This window comes from Gorilla gorilla, chromosome 5 (assembly GCF_029281585.2).
Source record: "Gorilla gorilla gorilla isolate KB3781 chromosome 5, NHGRI_mGorGor1-v2.1_pri, whole genome shotgun sequence".
Classification (NCBI taxonomy): Eukaryota; Metazoa; Chordata; class Mammalia; order Primates; family Hominidae; genus Gorilla; species Gorilla gorilla.
The window spans coordinates 160,454,940-160,482,234 of record NC_073229.2 but is presented as its reverse complement, the minus strand read 5'-3'; the positions used below and the strand labels follow the sequence as shown (position 1 = coordinate 160,482,234).

The window sequence follows — 27,295 nt, the reverse complement described above, 5'->3', positions numbered from 1 at the left end:
TGGCATTTTCAGTTCTGTATTTGGGTTTTGGAAACATCAAGCACCTTTTAGGGTATTGAAGAGAGAGCACCGGATTTGGAGTCATGAGATTTCAGTCAAATTTTGGATTAACCATTTACACTCCGACTGTGGGCACGAAAAACGGCAAACGCATCTTTTGTTTTCTCCCCCAAACTTGTCCTTCTCCCAGATGCTTGAATCTAAAACCTAGAATTTAAGGGCACTAGTGATTTTTCATTTTTCCTCACTCTCTCTACTTCACACCCCTAACAATCCATTAACAAGTCATTTTGACAAACCACATCTTGGATTTGCCTCTTTTTTTAATTGCTGTTTATTTTTTATATAGCAGCCATCTTAAAATGTAAATCAGATGAGTGACTCACCCAAGCAAAAACCCTGCAAGGGTTTCTCAACCAAGTAAAATCCTGACCCCTTTTGATGATCTACTAGACGCTATTTCATCTGGTCCATTCCTCCTCCTGCCGCCGTATTTCGTACCCTCAACTCCTTGATCACGTTGTCTCAACCTTTTTATTGGTCTTTCTGTCCTGAATTTGCTAAGTTTGTGTCCTCTGCCTAGTATGCTCTTCCCTCTGTGAATCTTTGCAGTGTTCCCTGTCTTTAGGCCCAAATGTTACCTCCTTAAAGAGGGCCCAAGGATCCACCTAAGTAAGTAGTCCCCCTGCCCACCTCTTCTGCATGTTAACTTGTACTTCCTCCCCCCCCCCAATGTGGCACTTGGCACTATTTGATTTTTTTCTTGTTTTCTGTCGTCCCCTCTCTGAAAGCTTCAAGAGAGTGGGGAGCTTAAGTCTTAACTTAAAATGCTGTATTCCCAACGTTAGAATAGTAGTGCCTGGCATGTAAGGCACTTATCTCAAGTTATCCGGAAAGTTTAGGGTTCTCTATATTTGAAAGATGGGATTAATATGTAGCTCATGAGATTATCAGGATCAAATATGAGATTATTTTATTTACTTTAAGTCACCTAGCACACTTCTTGGCACATGGTTGGTATTTAGATGTTTAGTTTACTATGATTTGTTGCTGATAACTGTTCTCGATTTGGTTTTTGGAAGGCAGGGACCACTTACATAGATATATTTCCTATAGTAATTAGCATTGTGCTTTGTATATAGACTTTAATTTTTTAAAAATTAGTTGAACTAATCAGTCTTTGATACTGACTTATTTATTGTGTGTTACATTTTGTGTATTATTTGAGTTATTGGTGTGGATACTTGAATATATTTATAGATTGTGAACAGGAATGTATATCCACTGGTCTAACAGCCTGTGTTCCCTGTTCTGTCAGTTTTTTATATCTAGTGTTTATTTTCTTTGAACTTCAGAATACCATGACGGAGTAAAGAGATCTGGCAGTTGGGTCTTCTCTGGATATATATGTATATGTATATGTATATATATGTATATGTATGCATATGTATATATATGTATATGTATATATGTGTATATATGTATATGTATATATGTATATGTATATATGTGTGTATATGTGTATATATGTATATGTATATATGTGTATATATATGTGTGTGTGTGTGTGTGTGTATATATATATATATATATATAAAAATTAGCCTTTTGGAATTGTTTAGGGAAGTGTTAGCTAAAATGAGCCTTGTACCACTTCTAGGAGTGAATCAGTAGTAATGACTTTCCAGGTCAGAATAGTTTTATAACAGTACTCCAGTTTAGAAGATTGCCATTTTTTTCTCTGGCCACTTGGGGTTTTGATATTTTAAAAACTAAACTTATATGTCCTTTAGAAATCCTTTGTTTTTGTACCCAATCTTGCTTGGCTTTTTGACTTTGCTACTTTTTTAGTGTTTCCCTTAATAGGTTCTGATTCCTCCTTCCTAGGCTGAACCTCAAATCTCTCCCCAGTTGGAGGGCCATGGATATTTTAGGAGATGCTATTCTTGATTCACCAGTTTAATGTTACCATTTCTTCTGTGTATGTCCAGTCTCGTTTTATTTTTAAAATTGGATCTTGGTAAGAGTTACAGATTTCCATTTAAACTTGTTCATGAATTCTTTGAGTGCTGACGTATATTAATCTTGTATTCCTTAGTTTCTGTTCGCCTGGTGCTTTTGACTATCCTTTGCACATACTTGATGTGAATATACATAAAGCTAAATTTTTCAGTATTGGTAACTTGAATATTTTCTGCAAAGTTTATTTACAGATTAATGATAAATTATTTTAGGAAGAATATTGACTTTCAGTAGATAAAAGTTTTATTGCTGACTGTTCTTTTATTTGAATGTAGATGTATCAAGATGCTTTTAGGCACAGAATTTAAAGTTACTATGATGGCTGTTAACGTGGATTTAAAAATCAGTTTCACATGAAACTAAATTGTGTGAAAGGAAGTACCAAAAGAGAATAAGTAGCACAGCATTAAACTCATATTTTAGATGTTATAAAGTAGAGCATTATGAAAATTAACTACAGATTACCTTTTTTTTTTTGAGACGGGGTCTTGCTGTGTTGCCAAGGCTAGAGTGCGGTAGCTAGTCACAGGTGCGATCACAGTGCATTGCAGCGTCAAACTCCTGGGCTCAAGTGATCCTTCTGCATCAGCCTCCCAAGTAGCTGGGACTACAGGCTTGTGCTACCTTGCCCCGCCACCAAGATGGCATTATGTTAGCTACCTTGGAATTTTCTGATGGAACGACATATCATATGTTTTTTAAGGCTCAAATTGCTAAAATTAGAATTCAAGTAGTTAAAAAGATGCTGTCAGTTTCATGATACGCTACTGCATTGTGGTTTACAAAAAAGTTGAATTTTAAGCTTTTACGGTTAAAAGTTTCCCATTTCCTGAATTAGTTTTTCCTTCCCTGAAATTGTAAGTGCGTTTATTAGAGTTTATGGCAGTGCCCATTATATGCATTGTAAATAATGGTTATTTAATTTAACATAAATCAAAATAATGGTTTTTTTTTGTCTTTGTTAGGAATTCGAATTTAGAGTTTAATTTCTCAGAGCATTCTCTCCAGGAAGAATTTTTACAGTATCTCAAAGACTTCACGATCCTGCATAAACCCAAGGTAAAAGAGCATTCATTTTTCACTTTTGACTTTTTTGAGGAAATGTCACTACTGAATTGATGATTCAGATGGAGTGATTAAAAATGATGTGGTCCGAAGCTTTGTTTTTTGTTTATTTTGGTGGCTTGTATGAAGTAAGTCAGATGTTAAGTTAGTTTTAGGAAAAAGGTTCTTTTTCTGTCTTCTTCCAGGTTGTGCTCCTGCTTTTTCTATTTCTATAAACACATCTACTAAAAGACTCAGGACATACAGGATAGAAAGACTGCTACTTAACCCATTTCCCTAATGTAAACAAGAGGAGATTCATAACTTGTTTCTCTCTACTGTAGTGTTTAGGTAATTCAAATTGATTGCTAATGTGTTAGATGTATTAAGTGAATTAAGTTTATCAACTCATTAAGTCCACTACAAGTCTGTGAAGTAGGTACTGTTATTTTCTTCGTTTTACAGTTGAGGAACAGGCTCAGAGAGCTTAAGGAATTTGAATTCATGTAGTTTAAATGCAGAGACCATGTTCTTAGCTTTTTCCCTGTTTTTGCAGTAGAGCAGAAGATATCAATCCATTTCTTTTGGACTGCTAATTATTTGATAGGCATGCTCTCTTTCCGTTAGTTTTTGAAGTTTCAGGTGTAGCTTAAAGCAAAACGCAAACCTTTAAAAATGAACTTGCTGCTTTAAAAAATGTCCAGGTTCTGGGGAATGCATTCATTTTATAGTTATTTATTAAATACCTGTTGTGCTCGTGTGCCACAAGCCCAACTACATCCTGGTGACTGAAAAAGCCTACAGAATTCTTGAATCCTTTAACAGAAATTACCATCCAAAAAGCCTCAAGAACAAAGAACAGAGATTCTGGAGATACAGCACAACACAGCATCTGTAGCTCTTAGTAAAATAGTGTTTTATTTACTGATTAGTACAATGAAAAAGGATGTTGTCTTATTGCTGGACTGGATCTCCAAAATCATTTGCAGCTCTGGTTTCTTTTTATAGTGTGTCTGATTATCTCAGAGTGGGATAAAAATAAATATCTTGAAGTAAATTCGATCAGAATGAATGTAAATTACCTATTTATATTCTTTTAAAAACTTTGGGAGGGACAGAATTTTGAAATCAGGTGCAAGAGAATGTCACAGTTCCCAGTGGCCGAGATTCCTTCCTTTACAGGCTGTAAATGTGGTTTTTGCCAATTTCACTATGTTGTCAAAACTACAGTTGCTAAACCAAATTTGTGTTCTACAAGGTGTCAGATCTCCTTTTGTTAATGCTAAGTTTATTTCTTATGTGTTGTGGAATTCTTACTCTGCCTTTTTGAACCCTGAACCTATGTTTTATTTCTGTCTTTATGTATTTCTTGCTTACTTGGGATTGAGAAGAAGAGTGAGAGAAGACAAAGGTGGTAGTCTATTAGAGGATAGTTATGTTTTATTTTGAAATAAGCATTTATCTCAAACATCTTGAATTTGTTATTTATATTGCTTGATGAGGAACTATCCAAGTATTACCATTACTTCTTCTATAACTGAACTCATCTTAGTACCTCCAAATACTATTTTATTATACCGAACAAAGTCTAGGTAGGTAAAATAAGTGCCTTCCAAAATACTTGGTTGTAGGAGATACTATTTAAGTATTATGGGAATTGCAAGCTGTTAGAAGTTTAGTAAGTTGATTTTTATTGAAATGAATACTTTTTGAGTAAGTTAGTGTAAATTTGGAAATAGTTCTATGCAGCAAAAACAAGCTTGAGAGGCTAAGATATAATCTCAATCATTGAAAAGTTGAAAATGTGACATTTGGGATATGCATGCAGTGATTTGCTATATATGTATGTTTTTTCAATTAGTAGATCCTATAAATCAAATAGTTCTGACAGTTACTGATTTCTGTACCCAATGAGGTCTAATTATATCATTGGATACCATGTAGTGTTTAGAAAAGTTAAACTACTGGTGCCCAAGTTTTTTTTCTTATAGTTCTAATAAATCTTTCTTGAAGTAATCCCTCCAATTCTTTATCTTTTATTCTTTTTAAATCTTCTTAACAGAAAGCTTCAGGGTGAACTAGGTATTGTCACATAAGTCCACTTTATTCTGGAGTCATGAGTACTGAGAGCAGAGCCATGGCTCCAGCTGTTCAGAAACTTAGTGTCCTGTATTGTTCTAGGATACTATCTAGTACCACTCCAGACAGGATTGTGTATATGGAGTGGTCAGCTCAGTCTCATTTTCAAGGCCATAAAGCACTATGATAACAGCCTGGTAGGTTTATTTTTTGTTAGTATTGTGACACTTTATTTTATTTCAGTTGCCTTATCTGTAGTATCTTTATTATTTATCTTTCTTACAGGAGGGGTGGGCATTTGTATTGGGCGTGGAATAACACATAACATGCTGCTGCAGTCTCATTGCTTTTTCTGGCTTCTGCAGCAGATTGAGGCTCATAAGTGGGGCAGTCTGTAAAAATCTTCAGTTGTGTCTTTAATCGACAGTACCTGTCATGCAGGTGAAAACAGTTTTAGTCAGGGATAATTGACTTGTCTTCTGAATACTGATTTGAAAAGGATGGTGAATAATAGCCTTTGAGAAACTTGCAAAAATCAAATTTTATCTGAAAATAAGTAACTAATAATGTAAAATTTTAAATATCATATTGTAATTCTAACCTTTTTTTGCCCTATCATTTGATTAGGAGAAAAGAAATGGGTCGCTCCAATTCTAGATCACATTCTTCAAGGTCAAAGTCTAGATCACAGTCTAGTTCTCGATCAAGATCAAGATCTCATTCTAGAAAGAAGCGATACAGGTGATTTAATGTGCTTTAAATTTTTTAAATAATTATATCAGTTAATACTTGTTGAATGAGTATCATAAACACAGTGCTAAACCCCAAAATGTATTTTATTCTCAAAGAACCCTGTGAAATGGATCTATTGTTATCCTTATTGTAAGCGAGAAAATGAGAATGTCCAGGTAACAAGCTCTAGTAAATGGCAGAGCTTGGATTGAAATGCAGTTAGTCTGACTCCAGGTCTCAAATTTTACTGTATAATATATGGTAGGTTTCTTTGTATTTGTCCACAGTGTTAAGAGATGAATTGGGTAATGCAAGAATTTGACAGTAAACAATCTTTGCATATTGTTTTATAGTTTCTCATTTCTGACTGTGAATCTTTGAATTCTAACAAAATAATTTTTTTGTTAAAGAAATTAACAACTCTGGTAATTTTTGTTAAAATGGTAATACATACTTAGCATAGAAAACAGAAACCAGAAGTTGAAAATACAAATGACCATAATACCATTAAGAATTAATAGTAGTTGATGCTCATTCTTTTTCCTCCGCCAGGCTTAACTTTATATTATGTATGTATTTAATTAATAGTATCTCACTGATAGTTTTTTGTAATCTTTTCCCCCATTTAACTATATATTATGCCATGCCATTAAATATTCTTTTACAACATCAATTTAAGTGCTTGCCTAGACGTACTACAATTTGCTAATATGTCCTAATGCGTGTGATATATATAACACACGCACGTGTGTGTGTGTGTGTGTGTGTGTGTGTGTTTTGTGCCTTCATTTGTAAGGTCTTTAAGGTATTCTCTCAGTATTTACCTTAGTGAGGCTTTTTGATTGGAAACCATAAACTTTTGTACAGATGAGTTTTTTAAAAAAGTGTATTTTTACCTTTACCGTTTATTTACATGTTATATTCAACCAGAGTATTTAGAATGGTAGCATGGAATACTTTATTTTTCTTGCATTGATATTTATTTCATTTTTAGTTCTAGGTCTCGTTCCAGAACATATTCAAGGTCTCGTAGTAGAGATCGTATGTATTCTAGAGATTATCGTCGCGATTACAGAAATAATAGAGGAATGAGACGACCTTATGGGTACAGAGGAAGGGGTAGAGGGTATTATCAAGGAGGAGGAGGTAGATATCATCGAGGTGGTTATAGACCTGTCTGGAATAGAAGGCACTCTAGGAGTCCTAGACGAGGTCGTTCACGTTCCAGGAGTCCAAAAAGAAGATCCGTTTCTTCTCAAAGATCCAGAAGCAGATCTCGCCGGTCATATAGATCTTCTAGGTCTCCAAGATCATCCTCTTCTCGTTCTTCATCCCCATATAGCAAATCTCCTGTTTCTAAAAGACGAGGGTCTCAGGAAAAACAAACCAAAAAAGCTGAAGGGGAACCCCAAGAAGAGAGTCCGTTGAAAAGTAAATCACAGGAGGAACCGAAAGATACATTTGAACATGATCCATCTGAGTCTATCGATGAATTTAATAAGTCATCAGCCACATCCGGTGATATTTGGCCTGGCCTTTCAGCTTATGATAATAGTCCTAGATCACCCCATAGTCCTTCACCTATTGCTACACCACCTAGTCAGAGTTCATCTTGCTCTGATGCTCCCATGCTCAGTACAGTTCACTCTGCAAAAAATACTCCTTCGCAGCATTCACATTCCATTCAGCATAGTCCTGAAAGGTCTGGGTCTGGTTCTGTTGGAAATGGATCTAGTCGATACAGTCCTTCTCAGAATAGTCCAATTCATCACATCCCTTCACGAAGAAGTCCTGCAAAGACAATCGCACCACAGAATGCTCCAAGAGATGAGTCTAGGGGCCGTTCCTCATTTTATCCTGATGGTGGAGATCAGGAAACTGCAAAGACTGGGAAGTTCTTAAAAAGGTAAAAACTAAAATACAGAATCTAGATTATAATATTGTTTTTGTTCTTTGAATTCTGTTTGGAATTATAAACGTAAAATTGTGATATGTATTTAACTAGTGGTTTTAACTCTTGACTTCCTTCATTTTAAGATAATTCCAAATTGTTTTTACTCTTATCTGGTGAACTTTGGAAGCTAAGTGTTTTAATAAAAATTAATTTATCCAGCTACTCAGGAGGCTGAGGCGGGAGGATCTCTTGAGCCCAGGAGTTCAAGGCTGTGGTGAGCTATGATTGCGCCTACTGCACTCCAGCCTGGGCGATAGAGCAAGACCCTGTCTCTTTAAAAAGAATAAAAAAAAACCTAATTTCTGTTCCTCCTCTTAATTTTACCATTTTCGGTCCAGAATTAAAAATACAGATGAGGAGAAGTTGAGTAGCTTAGAGCATAACTAAATGATATATGTTGCTAATAACTGTAAACCTTTTAGAAATTTCTTAAAAGCATTGAAGGCTTATTTTGTTCTTTTCACTATTAGAATGTGACCTACATAAATAATGCAGCTATATTGCATGTTCTTAGGTGGCATAAACAGTCTGGCTGTCAATATTTAATGATTTCAGCCTGACTATACAAAAGGTAATGGTATTTCTCACTGACTAATGACATTTGAAACAGATACATTGTTTAAATTCTGATTTCAAGTATTGCTGAAAGTTGCTAACAATGAAAATTGGTTGCTTCATGTATTGTGATTTGACTTAAAAGTGAGAAAATAGAGGAAACATGCTGTTTGTGGAATAGCACTGCACAATCTAGAATTTATGATTGAACTGATCATTAGTTTCTATGAAATAGTGCCAGAAATCATTGTTTTTCTAGAGCAAGTTTATATGAACTGTTCTGTGATTTTCATAAAGTATTAAATTACTGCAGTGGTATTTAAATCCGTTTGTGTGAACTTTTGTTTATATTAATAGATAATATTATCTGGAATTTTGGGGATAATTATCAATAGAATTCTAACAATGTATTATCTATTAGTGGTTCTTAGCTTCAAAAATTAAATTTAGGCAATCTCTAGAAGTTCGTGTTAGTACAGAATTGTGGATTGTGACTAAATAGGACAGGTTTTTGTGGTTGGCTTTGTGTTTTAAACTTCACAAGTCAAATGTAAATTTATTTTAAAAGTTAGTACATAAGTTCTATATGGATGCTTTCAATGATTTTTAAAAGTGGAATCTGAAAAAGCACTTTTCAATAGGGTTATTTTCTCTCTTGCTGGTCCTGAGGGATTGGGCAGCACATTTAAATATGGAAGCGATCTACAGTGAATGCAATCCAGAGTTACTATCCTCTTCTTTGCTTATTCGCAGGTTCACAGATGAAGAGTCTAGAGTATTCCTGCTTGATAGGGGTAATACCAGGGATAAAGAGGCTTCAAAAGAGAAAGGATCAGAGAAAGGGAGGGCAGAGGGAGAATGGGAAGATCAGGAAGCTCTAGATTACTTCAGTGATAAAGAGTCTGGAAAACAAAAGTTTAATGATTCAGAAGGGGATGACACAGAGGAGACAGAGGATTATAGACAGTTCAGGAAGTCAGTCCTCGCAGATCAGGGTAAAAGTTTTGCTACTGCATCTCACCGGAATACTGAGGAGGAAGGACTCAAGTACAAGTCCAAAGTTTCACTGAAAGGCAATAGAGAAAGTGATGGATTTAGAGAAGAAAAAAATTATAAACTTAAAGAGACTGGATATGTAGTGGAAAGGCCTAGCACTACAAAAGATAAGCACAAAGAAGAAGACAAAAATTCTGAAAGAATAACAGTAAAGAAAGAAACTCAGTCACCTGAGCAGGTAAAGTCTGAAAAGCTCAAAGACCTCTTTGATTACAGTCCCCCTCTACACAAGAATCTGGATGCACGAGAAAAGTCTACCTTCAGAGAGGAAAGCCCACTTAGGATCAAAATGATAGCGAGTGATTCTCACCGTCCTGAAGTCAAACTCAAAATGGCACCCGTTCCTCTTGATGATTCTAACAGGTAATTCCATATTGATGCCCAGTAAATAATCTGTGGGCAGTCAGTATTCCAGTTAATTATCTTAAACTTTCTGAACATACCATTTTTATATTTAAACCAATGGTATATTTTGTGTGTGTGTGTGTTATCAATATGTTCCAGACCTGCTTCCTTGACTAAAGACAGGCTGCTTGCTAGTACACTTGTCCATTCTGTCAAGAAGGAGCAAGAATTCCGATCCATCTTTGACCACATTAAGTTGCCACAGGCCAGCAAAAGCACTTCAGAGTCATTTATTCAACACATTGTGTCCTTGGTTCATCATGTTAAAGGTATGCTTAGTATGTTTAGTATCGTGAATTAAATTTCTCTTGCATGCAAATAAAAAAATGTGTAATTATGCTTAATAATTCATGTACCCCAGGGCTAGCAAATATACATCCAATATTATTAAAACTTGGAAAAGTAGTTTCATAGAAGAGAGTCCCTAGTCTTGCTAGCATTGAAACTTATGAAGATAGTTAATAAAAAGTAATTGAAATGCTGGAGAAACCATATGCTAAAAATCTGTATCATGGTAGAACATGATGTAGATTTGTTGAATGCTAAAAGTGTTTTTTAAGTATGTCATTGTAATGTACTTGAAGTGCAGAAGGCTTACAGATAGTCTTTCATTGCATGCCTATGGCTTGTGATAATCTTGGCATAGATTTATAACAAAGTCCGACAGTATTGTTATTGAATATTACTAAGAATTTCTTTTCAACTTTTAAAGAAATCTGAAATGGTGGAAAAACACTTTTTTTGCGCTTAATTTTTTATACATAAAAATCTTGATAAAACAAGAAAATTTATCAGGATTTTTAAACGAAAAAAGTTCAAGGAATTTGGAAGTATATTATATAAATACTGATTACGTGAATAGTGACTAATTAGGATAATGATGACATTTCTTTAGGTCCTAAAGATAAGGTTGTTTATTTCAACTAAAGTAATGATTTTTTGTTTTTAATTTTTACCAGTATGTAATTATAGTTGCAAAGTTACTAATAATTTTCAAAGATTTTCAAGTATGTCTTTTGGGCAGTTAGGTTAAGTTTTGTTTTTGTTGTTTTGTTTCTGTGTTTAAAAAGCAACTTACTATGAGACATGTTCTTTCTCAGGAACTTCAAAGACTGTTGGCCTTTAAAATTAATCCCCTCCCCGCTTTTAAAAAATCTGTCGTTTGACATGAGAACAGCTCACTGTAATAGATGAAACTTGTCTCTAGCAGTTCTTTATGCAGTTGATACATCAGAACAGTGAATAGTTAGATGAATTTCTTTTGGGCTGTAATCATTTAAACACGGTAACAAGACAGTTTTGCTATTTGGCTCTGAGTAGGTTTGTGAACCAGTTTATGACCATATTACTGTGGTACATAAAATATGAAACATTCTTTTTTTTAATTTTTTAATCTTTTTTGGCCTAGCTCCACATTTTACAATTTATTACTGAATTTTGAGATCAGGTTTTGATAAATTTTTTCCTTTTTTCTTTTTTTTTTTAAAGAACTGTAGTGATGTTTCATAATTGGTATTGTGCAACCGATCTGAACAGCTCTTACTTTATATAGAGCTGAAAATGCCCAGTGATGTTTTCTTTTTCATTGTAACTAGGTCCTGGAATATGTTTTGAAATGGCAAAATCCATGTTTCAAAGTAAAATAGCTGTTGAAAGATACAGGCAAAGTTGAATCTTCTGTCTTCCTGGCAAAAATGGCATAAAAACTGAGTTGCTAGCTCAAATTCCTGGGTTTCATGGAATTATGATTGAGGCACTACCCTTGTAGTGGCCGTTTCAAGTTTTAATGATTGGTTATGAGACATGTGCTGGATATTGGGCGGTAAGTTGACAACAGATGTATGTTGACCTGTTAAGCAGATAGCTTGCTTCATAATGTGACATTTCATAGCTCATGACTTTATACGTCTTTCTATTTTACATTTACAACATATCTTGAACTGGTTTTAAAAATAATCAGTATTGATATTACTAGTTTGAAAATTGTTTAAAGAGAGACAAAACAGCAATATCAAATTTGCTGTTGGGTTTGCCAAGATGCCAGATTTTTGGAGTAATTATTGAATGTTAATTGATTTAAAAATATTTTTCCAATTTGAGTGATAATATTCAGTGTTTTTATAAATCCATTTTTGTTGATATGGCAGCATATAGTCACTGATGAAATATTAATAGTTGACCCAAACAAGCTTTTTAGTTAACTCCATATTTTCCTGTTTTTTGTTTTCTGCAAATGATTACTTGAAGTAATGTCATTGGTTCATATTGGCAAGGTATTAGAGCATCCATAGATTATGTTCCTTTTTGTTCTGAGGAAGTAGTGTATTAATGAAGTGGAATTAGAGACTCTTGGTTTAATCTATTAATTGCTCTTGGATTAGATGTAGTATTGACAGGGACCTGTGAGCAACTTTCGAAACACTTTCCTGTTGAGGTACAAGAAATTGAAAGGGTAGGAGTTCCTTTTGTAACACTTGATTCTCTCTTGCTAGGTTTCTTATTTTTATTTTCTTTTCACCTGCTACATGCCCTTCTGTCACAAACAAATCTCTCTTAAAGTAAAGTTAACTAATTGGACAGTATTTCTTCTAAATCAACAGAGCAATACTTCAAGTCAGCTGCAATGACCCTAAACGAGCGGTTCACTTCGTATCAGAAAGCCACTGAAGAACATAGTACTCGGCAAAAGAGCCCTGAAATACACAGGTATGTATCCTGCTGAATTGGCATATAAAAACGTTTTGATAGGAAGACACTGTTAAAACAAGATTGTATTGGAAGTTCGTTTTTGTCATTGATACAAGTATTATTCCTCATTTATACTTTAAATAAATATATTTCAAAGTCTTGAAAATTCTATAATTCTTGATTTTCAGCTTAGTTGGAACTGGTTGTTAGAACTTGAAATATTAACTCTTATTACTTTGCAGTATGGAATTAAATAGTTATCAGTTAGTTTGGTTTTTGGGAGGGGCAGTGGAGGCCTAGAGTTACCTTCGAATTTCTAGTGAAATAAATGTGACATAAATGTTTGGTGAGAGAGAGAGAATGAAAGCATGAGCATTGAAGTCAGATAGTTGTGTTGAAATCCTGACTTTGTCTCTTCGTTGCATTGTGATGAACAACTTAATCTCTGGACGTCAATTTTTTCATATACGAAATGTGGATAATCATGCCAGTTTTGCAGGGTGGCAGTGACAGTGATATTGGCTATGAAGTATCTGACTCGGTACTTTGTACACAGTTGGTGTGATTTTGGTGATGACTGCTAAAGAAGCACTGGGTAGTTGCAGCCAATACTAACTTAGAAAGGAAAGGCACAGAATAAAACTAAAGGGGCACTGAATATCTAAAAATACTGAAGACAGGAGCAAATAATCCTATTCATGTGTGTTTGTTGATGCTTAAAATCATATCCAGTTTAATCGAAACACATTTTTTCTATTTTTGATGGCTAAAATAAGTTTGATGTTTTAAAGGCCAGACTTCACTTCTATATAAAAATATCTGGTTGGAGCATTTTAATTCATTCTTCATGGATATTTTTCCTTAATTGTGTATTATAAACTAAATTAATAGTCTTGATAGGCTAAATTAGTTGATTGGGAGAGAAATAACTGTCTTAGGAAAATGGATAATCGTGTGGATGTTTTTAACCAAAAAGTTAATAATATGACTAAAAATATATTTTATTTTACATTAAGGAGAATTGACATCTCACCAAGTACCCTGAGGAAGCATACCCGTTTAGCAGGGGAAGAGAGAGTTTTTAAAGAAGAAAATCAAAAGGTATGTTTTTGAATGTAATTTTTTTCATGTTAAGTTGAGCTTAGTTAATGATATTGTACCAAATATAGTTTCTCAAGGCAAAATGTCTATAGATATCTTCTACTTTTAATTCATAACTATATTATGGTAGTGTACATACTGTTCCTTCCTGGAAGAAATTAAGGTGACACTATACTAAGTGTCTTAAATTTAAACCAAGAGTGTTTTTTCAAAACACTAATGAAAGGAAAAAAAATAGTCCTAAGAAAAGTGTAAAGAATCAGTGGGTAGACAAAGGGAAATTATAAAATCAAAGATACAAATTAGAATTTTGAGATGAGATTCATTAGCCAGAGTAAATATTTCTCGATTTGTGTGTCTAAATTAATATCTCCAGGTTCTTCACAGATAACAAGAAGTAATCCCCATGCTACTGAGCATTTTTGATGTGGATTAAGAAATAAGCATTCTAAGAACTGGTTTACAAATGAACGTTTGGAACAAAGACTTGTCACTCTTGGAATGTTTGGGGATTGGGGGAATATCTTTTAAACATGAGAGAGGAGCCTGTGAAAGATATTGAGGGGTCTTGGTGAGAATGGAATTCAGTGGTTAAGGGGTCTCCAATATACTCTTGACAATTCAAAATGACCTTTGCCAGGTAGACTAATCTATATCAGGCCATAAAATGTCTAGTAGTAGAAATGTGGGGAAAGGCAGAAAGGGAGCAACTGTTTTGAAGAGATTAGGGACTTGGAAAAGTACTGCTTGGTTCCCATTCTGGCTGTCACTAAGTACTATCTACATGATATTTGGAAAATAACCTCTTGAACCTTGCTTTTCTAATTAGAAAAATGAGAATGCATCTGTTTTGCAGAGTTGTTGAATAATTGGGTTATTTTGAAAATAGGCACGTTTGTTACTAGAAGCTGTTATGGACAGTGGTAGTATACAAGTTTAATAGGGCATGCTATTAACTTACTAGATGTGGAATCTAGAGCTTACAAACAAGGTTTTTTTTTTTTTGTTTGTTTTTGTTTTTGTTTTGCATGGGGCATATTGATCTTGAAAGAACAGATTCTGAGAAGTGAATACTTCTTTTGGTTTTTAACTTAAATAATATCTTGGGTTCAAAGTCATTAATTTAGTTTTCCCAACAGTTTAGTCTGTCCTCGTGCTCTGACAGTGAGTATCTTCTCTCCTCATTACATAGACCAGATTTTGATCCAGAGAAGAAAAAGTAGAGATAATTGATGAATAGACAAGAGGATATGCCATTGGTTTTTATCCTCCTGTCTGGATGAATAACATGTTAATATGTAATTATGTATATATCGTTTGTAATTTACAAAGTAGTTTCACTTACATTATCTTGTTACTTGTGGACTTGGTAATACCTAGGTGAATAGGAAGGTTTTTTTGCTCTTGATTAGATTTTTTTCTTTGTGACTCTGGGAGCAAATAGGTGAGTAGTTAATATCATTTGGAGATACATACTTTCAGTTTTATGAATGCTTATGAATATTATAGCCAGACTTCCCAGAGTAAATACTACTTATTGTTGAATACTAGCAAGGATGTCCACATTGCTTAGCATCTTACTGATGTATAATTTCTCTTCATTCCTAGATGCCTCTTTCCATCTTCCTAAATTATATAGTATTTGAAAAAGCAATGGAACAAGAAGGAGGTGAATTGTGACCCAGTTAAACTAATGTCCGTTGCAATACCTGAATTGAGAAAGGGCAGTATATGGCCCAAGATACTGAGTACAGGATTGCGAATATCTTTCTGGCTTTGTTTCTACCCTTGTTCAACCAATTGGTTTCATTAATAATATTTTACGTGCATGTTATGGAAATTATAGAATTCTTACTTTTGAAGTTTTGTTTTTTTTTATTGGGTTGGTCAGATTATTTGGGAAGAGCTTGATCATAATGAGGCTTAAGTAATGAGAACCATTATGTTAGGATCTCTTTTATTTAGGTAGAAGGCTACATCACAACTACAGATTATAACATCTGTCATTGTTCAACTGTTGAAAACAGCATTTGGAAGGATGAGGGATAATAATAAGGATGTGCTGAGTGGAAAAAATATTTGCATCATTTACTGTACAAAAATTTATTATAGATTGTTTTGGATAAAAACCTGCAAAATTCTCAAGATAATTAGCTTTTAATAATTTCCCCAGTCCCACTGCACTTTGTATACACAAATGTTTAGTAAAAATAGTCAAGTACATTTTTTAACAAAAACTAAGTGATAGTATCTTACATGATTCATTATTTTCTGATACTAAAATGCCAGTTTAGAAGCTGGCATAAAATTTAACTCTATAATATGTGTATATATATTTTTTCTATTTCTCCCCTGAAATCTGTATTTTATATCTGTCTTTTATAGGGAGATAAAAAATTAAGGTGTGACTCTGCTGACCTTCGGCATGACATTGATCGCCGTAGAAAAGAAAGAAGTAAAGAACGGGGAGATTCCAAGGGCTCCAGGGAATCCAGTGGATCAAGAAAGCAGGAAAAAACTCCAAAAGATTACAAGGAATACAAATCTTACAAAGATGACAGGTAATTGTTCAAACTGACTAAGATAGGTTTTAGCTTCTAATTAGCCTTTAATAATTGTCAGCTTAATTGCTTTCAATTTTGACTGTGTAATCGAATGTTTAAATTTAAACAATTAAAATTATTTGTTTTACAGCAAAAATGTATTTGTCTTTTACACGGCTTATGGTGGATGAGGACAAAAACTTTGGAATAGCAAGCTAACACTGAAAAAAAAAATGACAAATTAATGTGTCCTATTATCCAGGCTACATCAGGAGGTTGGACTTCAATGCAGTGCATTTCTAGAAACAGTTTGTGTAAGAACTTTGGTTCGTTATGCTTGATTCCGCACTTTTTCAACTCATAACACCCAGAGTACAAGAATTTTAAACTGATATCTAGTGGTTTAACATGGGAGAGATGGGGGGGAGGAAGGACTAGAAATAGCAATGTGTATTAGTCTTTCAAAATAATATTTCCTTGGAAACTGTTAGCAGTGGTAAGAGTTAACCACAGGTATGACCTTTTCGGGTGTTGCATTAAATCATGTAAATTTGATCATCATAGAGTCAAATAGGAACACAAAGTATTATAGATAATCTTTTTCCTTGCTATTCATTAGGTAAATGGTGGATTTTGTTTGTGTTATTAAATTTATGGCTGTTATTTGTAATGTCGTATGCTTTTTATTTGCTATAATGGTACTATAGCCCAAACTATATCAACTATTTTCACCCAGGGTGTACAAACTGCAGTCATTTTGAAACTTGGCCTTAAGAACATCCTTACTTTTTCCTACTCTTCTCTTCGTTTCATTAAAGTAATAAAAGATATGTTAATTTAAAAATACTAAAGAACTGAACCTTATTCTTGACCTTTACAGACTACTATTTTCTAACTGGCAGGCCCTAGCATGTTTTTCATTATTGATGTAAAACACATATTGAAGGAGAATGGAAACAGACTGTGTCAAAGTTTAACACCCAGTTATTTTATTTACATAATTTTATTAGGGGATAGTGTTGTTGACTTGAAAAATATCTCTTCTGTTGTAAGATTCAGCAGGGTCTTTATCTTTTTAAAAGTAGCACATTTTTTGTTTTCTTTATTTTGCAGTAAACATAAAAGAGAGCAAGATCATTCTCGATCTTCATCCTCTTCAGCATCACCTTCTTCTCCCAGTTCTCGAGAAGAAAAGGAGAGTAAGAAGGAAAGAGAAGAAGAATTTAAAACTCACCATGAAATGAAAGAATACTCAGGCTTTGCAGGAGTTAGCCGACCACGAGGAACCTTTGTAAGTGAAAAAATTATCTTTGATTGTTTGGTAGGAGTTTATCTTAGAGTACTGTACATAAGGAAGGTCATATACATGATTTAGAGATTGTTATGTGTGTCATTATTCCTAAAGTCAGAGGTAGTATTGAAACATGAAGTGGTGTTTGAAGTGCTGTCTTCATTTAGAAATGCCATTTTGGGATCTAGAAGCATCTGTATAAACTAGGTACTTTTCTTGACTTCGAGATCAATAACTGTACCTAGTCCTTAAAGACCAAGAGTCAAGGAAAGTTACTGATTGGTAATAACATTTCTTTAATCACTTAGTTTTTGAAAAGGTACCTTAACGCCTTAATAAAACCCCTGTATGTTCATCTCTGTATTACAGTTACATTCATTTTGCCTGCTTTCTTCAAATCCTTGCTTATATGGGTATCAATCATAGAAATCATATAAATATTTCACATAGCATATACATTATCCCCATGTTTCCGTAAGTCGTTATAATTATTAATATAATGACTTCATGGTAGTGCATCTTCTTGCCTCTTTAATTTCGAGATTCACACTCCTACCTTGAGCGAGTATCTAGTTGGGTTTTGGTGGAGTTCATTTATTAGATAATTTGGGAAAGAGAAGAGCTTTGCTTATATGGTGATAGGTATGGCTGAATACTTGGGGCTTCTATGATAATTCAAAGAAATTAGACAACTTTTGACTAGTAAAAAGGAAAAACAATTTGATTATTTAAAAATATTAGTTCAGTTGATGAAAGTACAGTATTCCAACACTTAGGTTGATCATTTCTTAACCTACTCAACTTTTAGTTGGCAGAAATTTTTTGCCTGTGATATAAAATGGCCATCCTTTTCATCCTCAATGGCCATGAGATTTAGATAGGAAATTAGGGCATATGTTTTTTGTTACTGCAGTAAAATTAGAATTTGCATGTAACTAAATACCTTTTGATTGCATCACTAAACAACTTTGTTAATGTTAATCAGTTTCGAATTAGAGGCAGAGGAAGAGCCAGAGGAGTTTTTGCTGGGACAAATACTGGTCCAAACAACTCAAATACTACTTTTCAAAAGAGACCGAAGGAAGAGGAATGGGATCCAGAATATACCCCAAAGAGCAAGAAGTACTTCTTGGTGGGTGTTAGACATCTGTGTTTATTTGGTTTGCATTAATTTTCGAAGCATACTAGGTGAATAAATTTGAGTACAGATAACCACTACTATAAGAAGATTCACCGTTATGTGGGAAACCTTTTTTAAAATAATTACCCAGATGATTTGAAATTTTGAAAAATGTGGGTCCCTTTAGTCCTGTTCATACTTTCTTGATATTAAACATAGGCTGATCAGGGTAAGCGAAAAATATACTTGATTTGTTACCCACATTCAGAGAAAAACATTATGTCATAGTTGAGCTTAATGTTTGTTTTATATCTGTCTATAAGACAGTGACAGTTGTAGAAACTTCACATTAAGATGTACCTTCCATTATCATAGCTATTTGTTTAAATGAAAAGGAGAAGAATTTTTTCAAAGTACGTGTAATTAAGAATTTTAGGGAGGCTGTCAACTTTCATTGGAGAAAAAAGATGATGAAAAATTACATTACAGAAAAGTTGCTGCTAGATACACTAATTTGGTGCTTCCTGTGGTAGAGGTGCTTTTCCCTCTGAAATAGTTTTTCAAGGATGAAGCTAGAGGTGGTAGGTCCTGAAGGAATCTCTAGAAAAGGATGGGCATTTTCTGCTGTTTGGCATGGGGAAAAGGGTCCCTCCTGCATTATAGAGGTGGACAAGAATATACCGAAACTATTACCAGAAGTATTCATTTTTTTGTCATGGCTGTTCAGAGAATTTATGCTTCAGAGACTAGTTCTGAAAACTAGTTGCTTCCATGGAGGAAGATTGTATTGGACTTGAGGAATTGTTGACTTTTTCAGTTGGCTTTTTATGAGTATATTTGAATAAACCTGAATGTCCATGACATACCTACTTAGAGGTTATAGCTATAGTTTGAAGTGGATCTCTATTTTGTCTGGAAAAACAATATATATGTTTCAAAAATATATTTCCATTTGCCTCTTTTTTGGCATGTTAATGACCAAGAACCAAAAAAACAAGTTATAGAGTGCGTTATGCATAATGTTCTCTCAGTTTATGCTTCTTGAGTGTCTTGAATTGACATTCTGGAAAGTAAAAGGCATTTGATGTATAGAAAAATTTGAAAGATCCATCTACTTGGTTCAAGAATTTATGTATTAACAGACTCATGTTTATGCTAGGTACTAAGGATGGAAAGACAAGTAGGATGTGATTCTAATTTTTGACTTAGAGACTACTAGTAGTAGAGAAACAAACATTCTAAATATATATGGTGGCTTTTCACTTTTCCCAAAGAAGAAATAGGTGGATTTTTGCAAAGGAGACAGTGATTAGGAGAGACTTTTGTAGAGGAACTTGACCTTAATCTTGAGGTTAAGAGGTAGGCAAGTGTACTGCACATAGCAGAAGGAGTGAAACAGCATGGTATAGATAACTCTAGTACTCAGATGGCTAGATGGTTGGTATAAGTGTGGGAAAATTGAGTACAAGGAGTCAGTGTGAAAGGTCTTAATACTTTTAAGAAAATAGTTTTAAGCAGAGTTTACAAAAATCATGGGTGTTAAAAGTTAAGCAATTTGAGAGAATATAGTGTCTGAACTAAGGTGCTAGATTTGAGAAAGTAACATTTATGGGGAGTTGAATTCAGGGAGTTGGTAGTGAGAGGAAGGAATCTAAATCTGTAGGAAAGAAGCTCCTTTCAAAAGATTAAGTTCTGTTCTGAACAGGCTGAATTTGAAGTGCCTGGGAGAAATGGAGCTGTCCAGTGGATAGTTGGTAATTCAAATTTAGAGAAACAAAAAAATCTAAGTGCTCTAATTTTATAGGTCACCATTAAAGCTGTGTTAAGATCACAGAAGAGACGAGATAAAGACCAACATTTCAAAGGTGGGGTGAAAAGTGAGAGAGAGTAAAAATGCCAGAGAAGTAGACCAGGTATGATAGATAGGTCAGAAGGTTAAGAGGGAATGAGAGGTGAACAAGTAGATAGTAATTGTTTAACACTTTTAACAATTTACAAATATAAAATTTAGGCCGTTTTTCTATGGCATTCTCTTGAGTCTGCTAACCCTTAACAAGTACATGCTCATTTTGGGTTGGCGTTTACTTAGGCAGTAGTTCCATTAAGAACTGTCTTATTTTAAGAATTTAGCCACTTACAAGTAGCAGTAATATTTTTACATGTTGCTTTTCTGGGTTATATTTAAAAATCTCGGTCTCTGTATAAAACATAAACATTGATTTGCCACAGACTGATGATGCTCACTAGAATATCAAGCAGAATTACACACTTTTTCCTTATAAATCAGTTCCCAAAGTTAATTATTTTGGTTTTTACTTATGAGCCATTGAAATGGCAACTTTGGTTTTCACATGAATAGTTAAATTTAAAAGATTTTGTATCTTATATGTAAAGGAATGTTGAGGGAAAAGAAGGAAAAATACGATTCAGAAGAAAAGTCTAGAACTAGACATTCATTCCCTTAGGTTCTTTCAGAACAAGTGACCAGTTTAAGAGAGTTTGCATATTTTGATGAAACATTAATACTTAGTAACTAACAGGCCAGGCACGGTGGCTCATGCCTGTAATCCCAGCACTTTGGGAGGCCAAGACAGGCGGATCATGAGGTCAGGAGTTCAAGAACAGCCTGGTCAACATGTTGAAACCCTGTCTCTACAAAAAATACGAAAATTAGCTGAGCGTGGTGGTGCGTGCCTGTAGTCCCAGCTACTCGGGAGGCTGAGGCAGGAGAATCGCTTGAACCCAAGTGGTGGAGGTTGCAGTGAGCCAAGGTTGCACCATTATACTCCAGCCTGTGTGACAGAGTGAGAATCTGTCTCAAACAAACAAAAAAGCTTAGTAATAATAGATAACATTTATTAAGCATCATGTACTATGCTAGGTGCTGTTCTGAGTGTTCTGTATGTATGAATACTTAAACAAGCCTTTTGAGTTGGGGCCATTCTATTTTTGTGGATGGAAAAAACTGAGGTACAGAGGTGGAGCAGCTTAACCAGAGTTATGTGGCTAGTAGCAATGGAGTCAGGACTTATGCATTGGGCTCCAGAGTCAGGGTTCTGAAAGTCTTGTACTATTTGTTGTCCAATACTGAGTTATAGTAATCTTTGTTGCATTCTTTTTGAATTTTCCTATCTCTAAGCTTTGTTTAATGCAAAGGTGTGGTAATGTTTTCAATAATAAAAATTCCAGGAAACATACTAGTTTTAGTTAGAACCTGAAATTCTATGGAGGGGTGAGTGTGAAGAGTTGGAGCAAGTGGGAAAGTACTGAAGTAGGCAGGTTCTCAGTGTTGAGTTGCTGTCTTCAAAGGAAGAGAAAATCGCTGGTGGGGAAGGGGGTTCAGGATTGGAGTTTTGGTTATTATTCCTTTGAAACGTGATGCTTGTATGGAGAAAAGATGATTCAGAAGGTCTTGGTTCTAATACAGACTCCTTTGTTAACATGTTCTTAGCTGTGTGTAAATATCTAACTTCTGGCCCTTTTTAATCTGAGATAATTAAAAATTAAACATTTTAATAATGAGATTGAAATCTTCGATATAAAACTTGAGTATTAAGAATATGTTTAGCATCAAAAATCTCAAGTAAGTAGCTGCCAGGATGCCCTACGAAAGGCACAGTTTAATTGTTTAGGTGCTGTTGTGTTTACCAAGTTTCAGATGATTGTATATTAAAAGCAATGGCTAGTTTAACCCTAGTGTCTAGCTTTGCTCTTGGCTTTTCTATTTCTGCTAACTCTTAGCTACCTGGTGTGGTAATCATATACTGCCACCAAGATATCTGGGAAATGTGTTTTATGGGTGATGGTCACAAGGGGTAGAAGAGAAAGGGCTAGCTCTGTGACCTTGGGCAAGTTACTTAATTTCTCTGTGCCTCAGTTTATTTCTAAAATGAGGGCAGTAATAGTATCTTAGAGGGTTGTTGTGAGGATTAGATGAATAAATACATGTGAAGTGTTCAGAACAGGGCCAGATCCATATTACACACTATAGAAACATCATTTTTGCCACCGTTTATTGAGTGCTTGCTTGTCAGACACTGGGCCAGGCACTTCCTACTGATCTGTGTTCCCTCAAGGCACACATTATTAAAATGAAGTGAATTCTAGAGAGGTTGCCCAAAGTCACACAGTTTCTGATAAGATTTAAACCCATGCTTCTACTCCAAAACCTCTTCCCAGAATCCATGGTGTATTGTGTAAAAATCATAAAAAAACACAGCCTCTGGAGTTGGGTATGTTAATGTGATAAGGGAGCATGAAATTATGTGGTGGAGTGGGCATTATTTTTATTGGCAGACTATTTTAAAGTAGTTTATTTTGGGTTTGTAATAAACTCTGCTGTATTTAAATTTACACTTTTGATAGTTCCAAAATTCATTCATTATAGAGTCATGTACACCTCTACCTAGTAATCTTTCAGTGGTTTGGTAAAAATAGATTATTAGCAGTTGGTAAGTTCTCTTTCATATGGTCTGTTAGTTACCCATATAATTGAACTTTTCAAGTCATGAAGGGGGTTAATCAGTTAAATGAATATATCCAAAGGCACAGTCTTATGTTTTGGAAAAAAAAATACTCATATGCCACATTACGTGAAAAAAAGTTTTAGTGGCTTTTGGATGGTTGCTCACTACTGGTACTCTATAGATTACACAACATTTTGTTTGCATTATACCCCTTTTCTAATAAAGGGGCATTTTGCTTTATTTCCCATTTTTGTGGGTGACAAAGTTAATAAGTTAGCTGTTAATTAAATTACATACAGGACTCCCTTGGCCTTTTGTATGAATATAATACCCATCTCTACTCATCTACAAAGTCAAGTACTTTTCAGTTTTGCAGATTGTTTTGCTTAATAGAACAATTTCATAATTTGGGGATCATCTGTATTTGAATACAATTAATGATTAAAGCTGGAATATGATAACTGCAGTACTTTAGATTGATGAAGAAGAACTGAGTGAGGTGTTAATTCTAGGGACCATGTCATGATTTACCATTGAAATTCTCTAGCCCAGAACATCGATATGTACTATACATTGATCTAGATTTCAATCTCAGTAGATTTAAAATCTACTTTTATATGTAAAGTATAAAATTCATACCACCAGTTTCATTTCAGTGAACGTTATAATATTGTAATGATATTTTTATGACTTTCTGCTGCATCTTTATGACTAAGGTAATTTTGGGAAAAACTTAATTTTATCTCATTGCATTTGGTGTAATAATAAGTGGACTTGGATTGACATAATATAAAAACAAAACTCAGGATTCTAAAAATCAGTGGTAATTTAGCAGTTGAGATCTTCCAAATGATTGTCTGGGTAACCTTCAGTGCTTGGGTTGCTAAGTAGTAAGATGTGGTTATTCTCTTGATGATGGAATATATTTTTGTTGAAAAATGCAGTTTTACTGGTTTTGTTTTATTGTGTTTTAGAATATTACCAATCTCATATACCCAATCTTCAGAAGATTAATACTGTGATTTATGATTGGAGAAATGATCATCTTTACAAGAAACATTTCATTGACAATTGTTTTTAACCTTTCTGTAGCATGACGACAGAGATGATGGTGTGGATTATTGGGCCAAAAGAGGAAGAGGTCGTGGTACTTTTCAACGTGGCAGAGGGCGCTTTAACTTCAAAAAATCAGGTAGCAGTCCTAAATGGACTCATGACAAATACCAAGGGGATGGGATTGTTGAAGATGAAGAAGAGACCATGGAAAATAATGAAGAAAAGAAGGACAGACGCAAGGAAGAAAAGGTATAAAATTTCAACTTGTGATTCTGACAGATTTTTTTTGATATAGGTTTGGTGGGTGAATTAGTTAATTATTTCATTTTTAGGAACAATTATTAATATGGTTCCTTTTCACTCTCCGCATCTTTTGTTAATCTTTAATTTTTTCTCTCTCTTTTAGGAATAATAAATACGAAGTAAGATTACAACAGAGCAGAACTTGCACCCACCATTTTTTTTTTTACCTGATTTTTGTTTTCAAATAAGAATGTAAGCATTTTACTTAAATTTTACTGTTTGCAAGTAGTCTATAGAAATTTTGTTTTAAGTCTTCAAATATCTTGAGAAATAGTGGACTGTATGTTGAAAATTGTACTGAAATAAAGTAGAAAATTGTTACGTACCATATTTGTAACTATCAACTTTTAAAACTTTTAATGTTTTTGTTACATGCATTGTAATTCTGCTTTGTCTATAAGATATGGTCAAGTACAGCTCTGTGAAAGTTCTGATTCTCTTCCTTCCCTGTTTGTCAATGTTTTATTCTGAAGTAAACGTTAGCTCTACATATAAATCCTGGAACAGAAATTGTTTATAGAGACTACACTAATTATTTTAACTGTATACATCTGTTTAATTTGAACACACTACATTGTAGGGTGACTAATTTTTGAAGTATACCACAGACAAAAAGTTGTTACTTTGGTAAACTAAGCTAGTTTAACACTTGAGCAAATGCTTAAGAAGGAATTAAAAAAAAAAAAAAAAGCTTTGCCAATAGCTAAAAAGTACAAGCTATTAAAAATCAGATTGAAAAGTTTTGAGAAAATGTTATTTTTACTGAAAGCAAGCAGTGGCCTATAAAGAACATTCTTAGGAGCCTTTTCTATTTGCGTTCAAAACTGAGTGTTCTCTTTCTATTCCTATTTGATAGTTTGAGTCATGGTCTTAGATATTAGCTATTTGTGAGAGGAAACTGGTTTGTAACAATACTGCAAATAGAAACCCCATTTCTACTGAACATCCTAGTTTTAAACAGAAGAAAAACTAATCCTGGGGTTGGTATGTAGGAGGTTTATCCTGCAGAATAAGTTGATACATTAGTACCTGATTTCGTATCTTACATATTTATTTGAGCTGAACATTAGTTTGTAGTGTAACTATTAGTAAAATAGAGAAACACAGCATACTGTTCATTAATAGTATTTTAAAAAAATTGTTTTTCAAATGTCACCAATAAAAGTTTTGGCAGGAAGCTTGTTGCCGCATTGATCTAACTCCCCCCCCCCCCCCCCATTTCAGTTGCAGTTTGTAGAATGGCTTTTTCTTTTTCCTCTTAAGAGTTCTATTCTTCAGGTAGATAATTTTTCAAATGTGAATTATCTTTTGTGTCTATATTGATAGCTCTTAAAGGAGTGAAAATCTAAAATAGTAAATTTCAATGTTAAGTCTGTCTGCTTTATGGGCATATATAAAAGTAGACACGTTTCATTTGTTAATTTAGTTGTGTGTGTGTTAAAAGGAGCTAATGCTTATTCTGTTAATGTAAACTTTTGAAGATCTTAAGTGTATTGCTCTTTCATCTTAAACACTTTCGAGGATTTGCAATGCGTCTAGCACCTAGATTACAGCCAGGAACATTGGTTAAGAACTGTTGGAAACAAAACTAAAAGCAAACTCATCATATGTGATGTTTATGGCCCTCAGATCCTTAGTATTGTGTGATTTTCCCCCGTTAACATGTCTTTCTGAAATTGTCTATTAAAGCAGAGGAAATACCTGCCAAAGGAAGTATGTATTGCATTAATCAGGACATAACTAATATTCTCCTGTTCAGAATAATACTTATTTACGTGTGAAAGCAACATGGATGTGATTCCCAACACAGAATTTTCATGACCCTTTTATTGTATACAAATAAATACCATAACAGTTACTTGGTTAGACATCAAATCTGTGTGCATGACTATGTGCTTATCCACTTAAGACAATAGGTAAAAGGGGATCTGAGAAATTATGTAGTAGGGAGTGGGAATAAAGCTACTTAATTCCTGTGGGCAGGTTATATTTTAAGTTCAAATGCATTGCTTTAACCTTTGGTTACTTTTATTCTGTTAAACAAAATTGAGGAAAGAGTATTATACCAGAGTGTAGTAGGCTGGGGTGATTGTAAGAACTCTGTAATAGAATGTCATTGTGGATGTTACCCTTTTCAGATCCAAGCATATAAAAAGTAGCCTGTATATTTTTTTAGAACACATCTTAACTCCACGCTTTACGATATTATAAAAATTGAATGGTTCCTCTTGGTAAGGATATTTGCTTACAAGTGCTAGGAAATAACTCATTGATACCTGTGTTAACATACTTTGTTTTGCCTAGAGAGGGGCAATAAAAATGAACCAAAGGATATTTCCAGAAAGGATTAAGAAAGCTGTTTAAGAAGGCCATGACTCTTTAGGTGTGTATGTGTACCTTTCAGTATCCTAGGAATTTTTATACTAAAAGCAAAATGTTTTTTCCAGTTACAGTCTTCTTCAAGGAATTACTATTGTTCCTTTTGTCACAGGTAAAATCAGTGTTGGGAATTATAATTTGAGAAAAATATTACCCAGTAACATTGAATGTAGATGGCTAAACGATTCTTACTCAGTGTGATGTATAATGATGCAACAGGGACCCTTGTAAATTGTCATACGCCAATAAAATGTCACAAATAATAACTGCTGTTGTTTGTTTACCTGTGTCTATTTCACACATCTTATTTCTATGGCCTATTTTAGAATATCAGCGCATCTGTTAGGAAGATTACTGGTGTGGTAAGGCTTGATAAATGCTTTATAAACTCCCTCAAACCTTTCTTTACTGTTTTTTTTTGTTTTGTTTTGTTTTTGTTCTTGTTTTTTTTTTTCCCATCTCCCCTAGGAAAATGGGAAATTTTACAGTTGGTAAATCTAA

General features: G+C 34.1%; 1 protein-coding gene across 9 annotated transcripts in view; it reads left to right on the top strand.

Moving 5' to 3' along the window:
• Nucleotides 1–27,060, top strand: part of BCLAF1 (BCL2 associated transcription factor 1) — a 32,152-nt gene extending 5,092 nt beyond the window's left edge. The window contains exons 2-13 of one of the 9 annotated variants that reach the window (XM_019029556.4): nt 2,988–3,081; nt 5,773–5,886; nt 6,872–7,783; nt 9,140–9,805; nt 9,947–10,116; nt 12,448–12,553; nt 13,552–13,636; nt 16,022–16,197; nt 17,293–17,470; nt 18,456–18,602; nt 24,149–24,361; nt 24,519–27,060. In XM_019029556.4, coding sequence (XP_018885101.1) covers nt 5,783–5,886; nt 6,872–7,783; nt 9,140–9,805; nt 9,947–10,116; nt 12,448–12,553; nt 13,552–13,636; nt 16,022–16,197; nt 17,293–17,470; nt 18,456–18,602; nt 24,149–24,361; nt 24,519–24,524 — 2,763 coding nt within the window. In that variant the 5' untranslated portion in view covers nt 2,988–3,081; nt 5,773–5,782 and the 3' untranslated portion in view covers nt 24,525–27,060. Of the gene's footprint in view, nt 1–2,987; nt 3,082–5,772; nt 5,887–6,871; nt 7,784–9,139; nt 9,806–9,946; nt 10,117–12,447; nt 12,554–13,551; nt 13,637–16,021; nt 16,198–16,330; nt 16,438–17,292; nt 17,471–18,455; nt 18,603–24,148; nt 24,362–24,518 lie in introns of those variants that run through there. The other 8 variants (XM_055391760.2, XM_055391757.2, XM_019029559.4 and 5 more) reach the window with 8 other exon arrangements.
• Nucleotides 27,061–27,295: the final 235 nt, after the last annotated feature.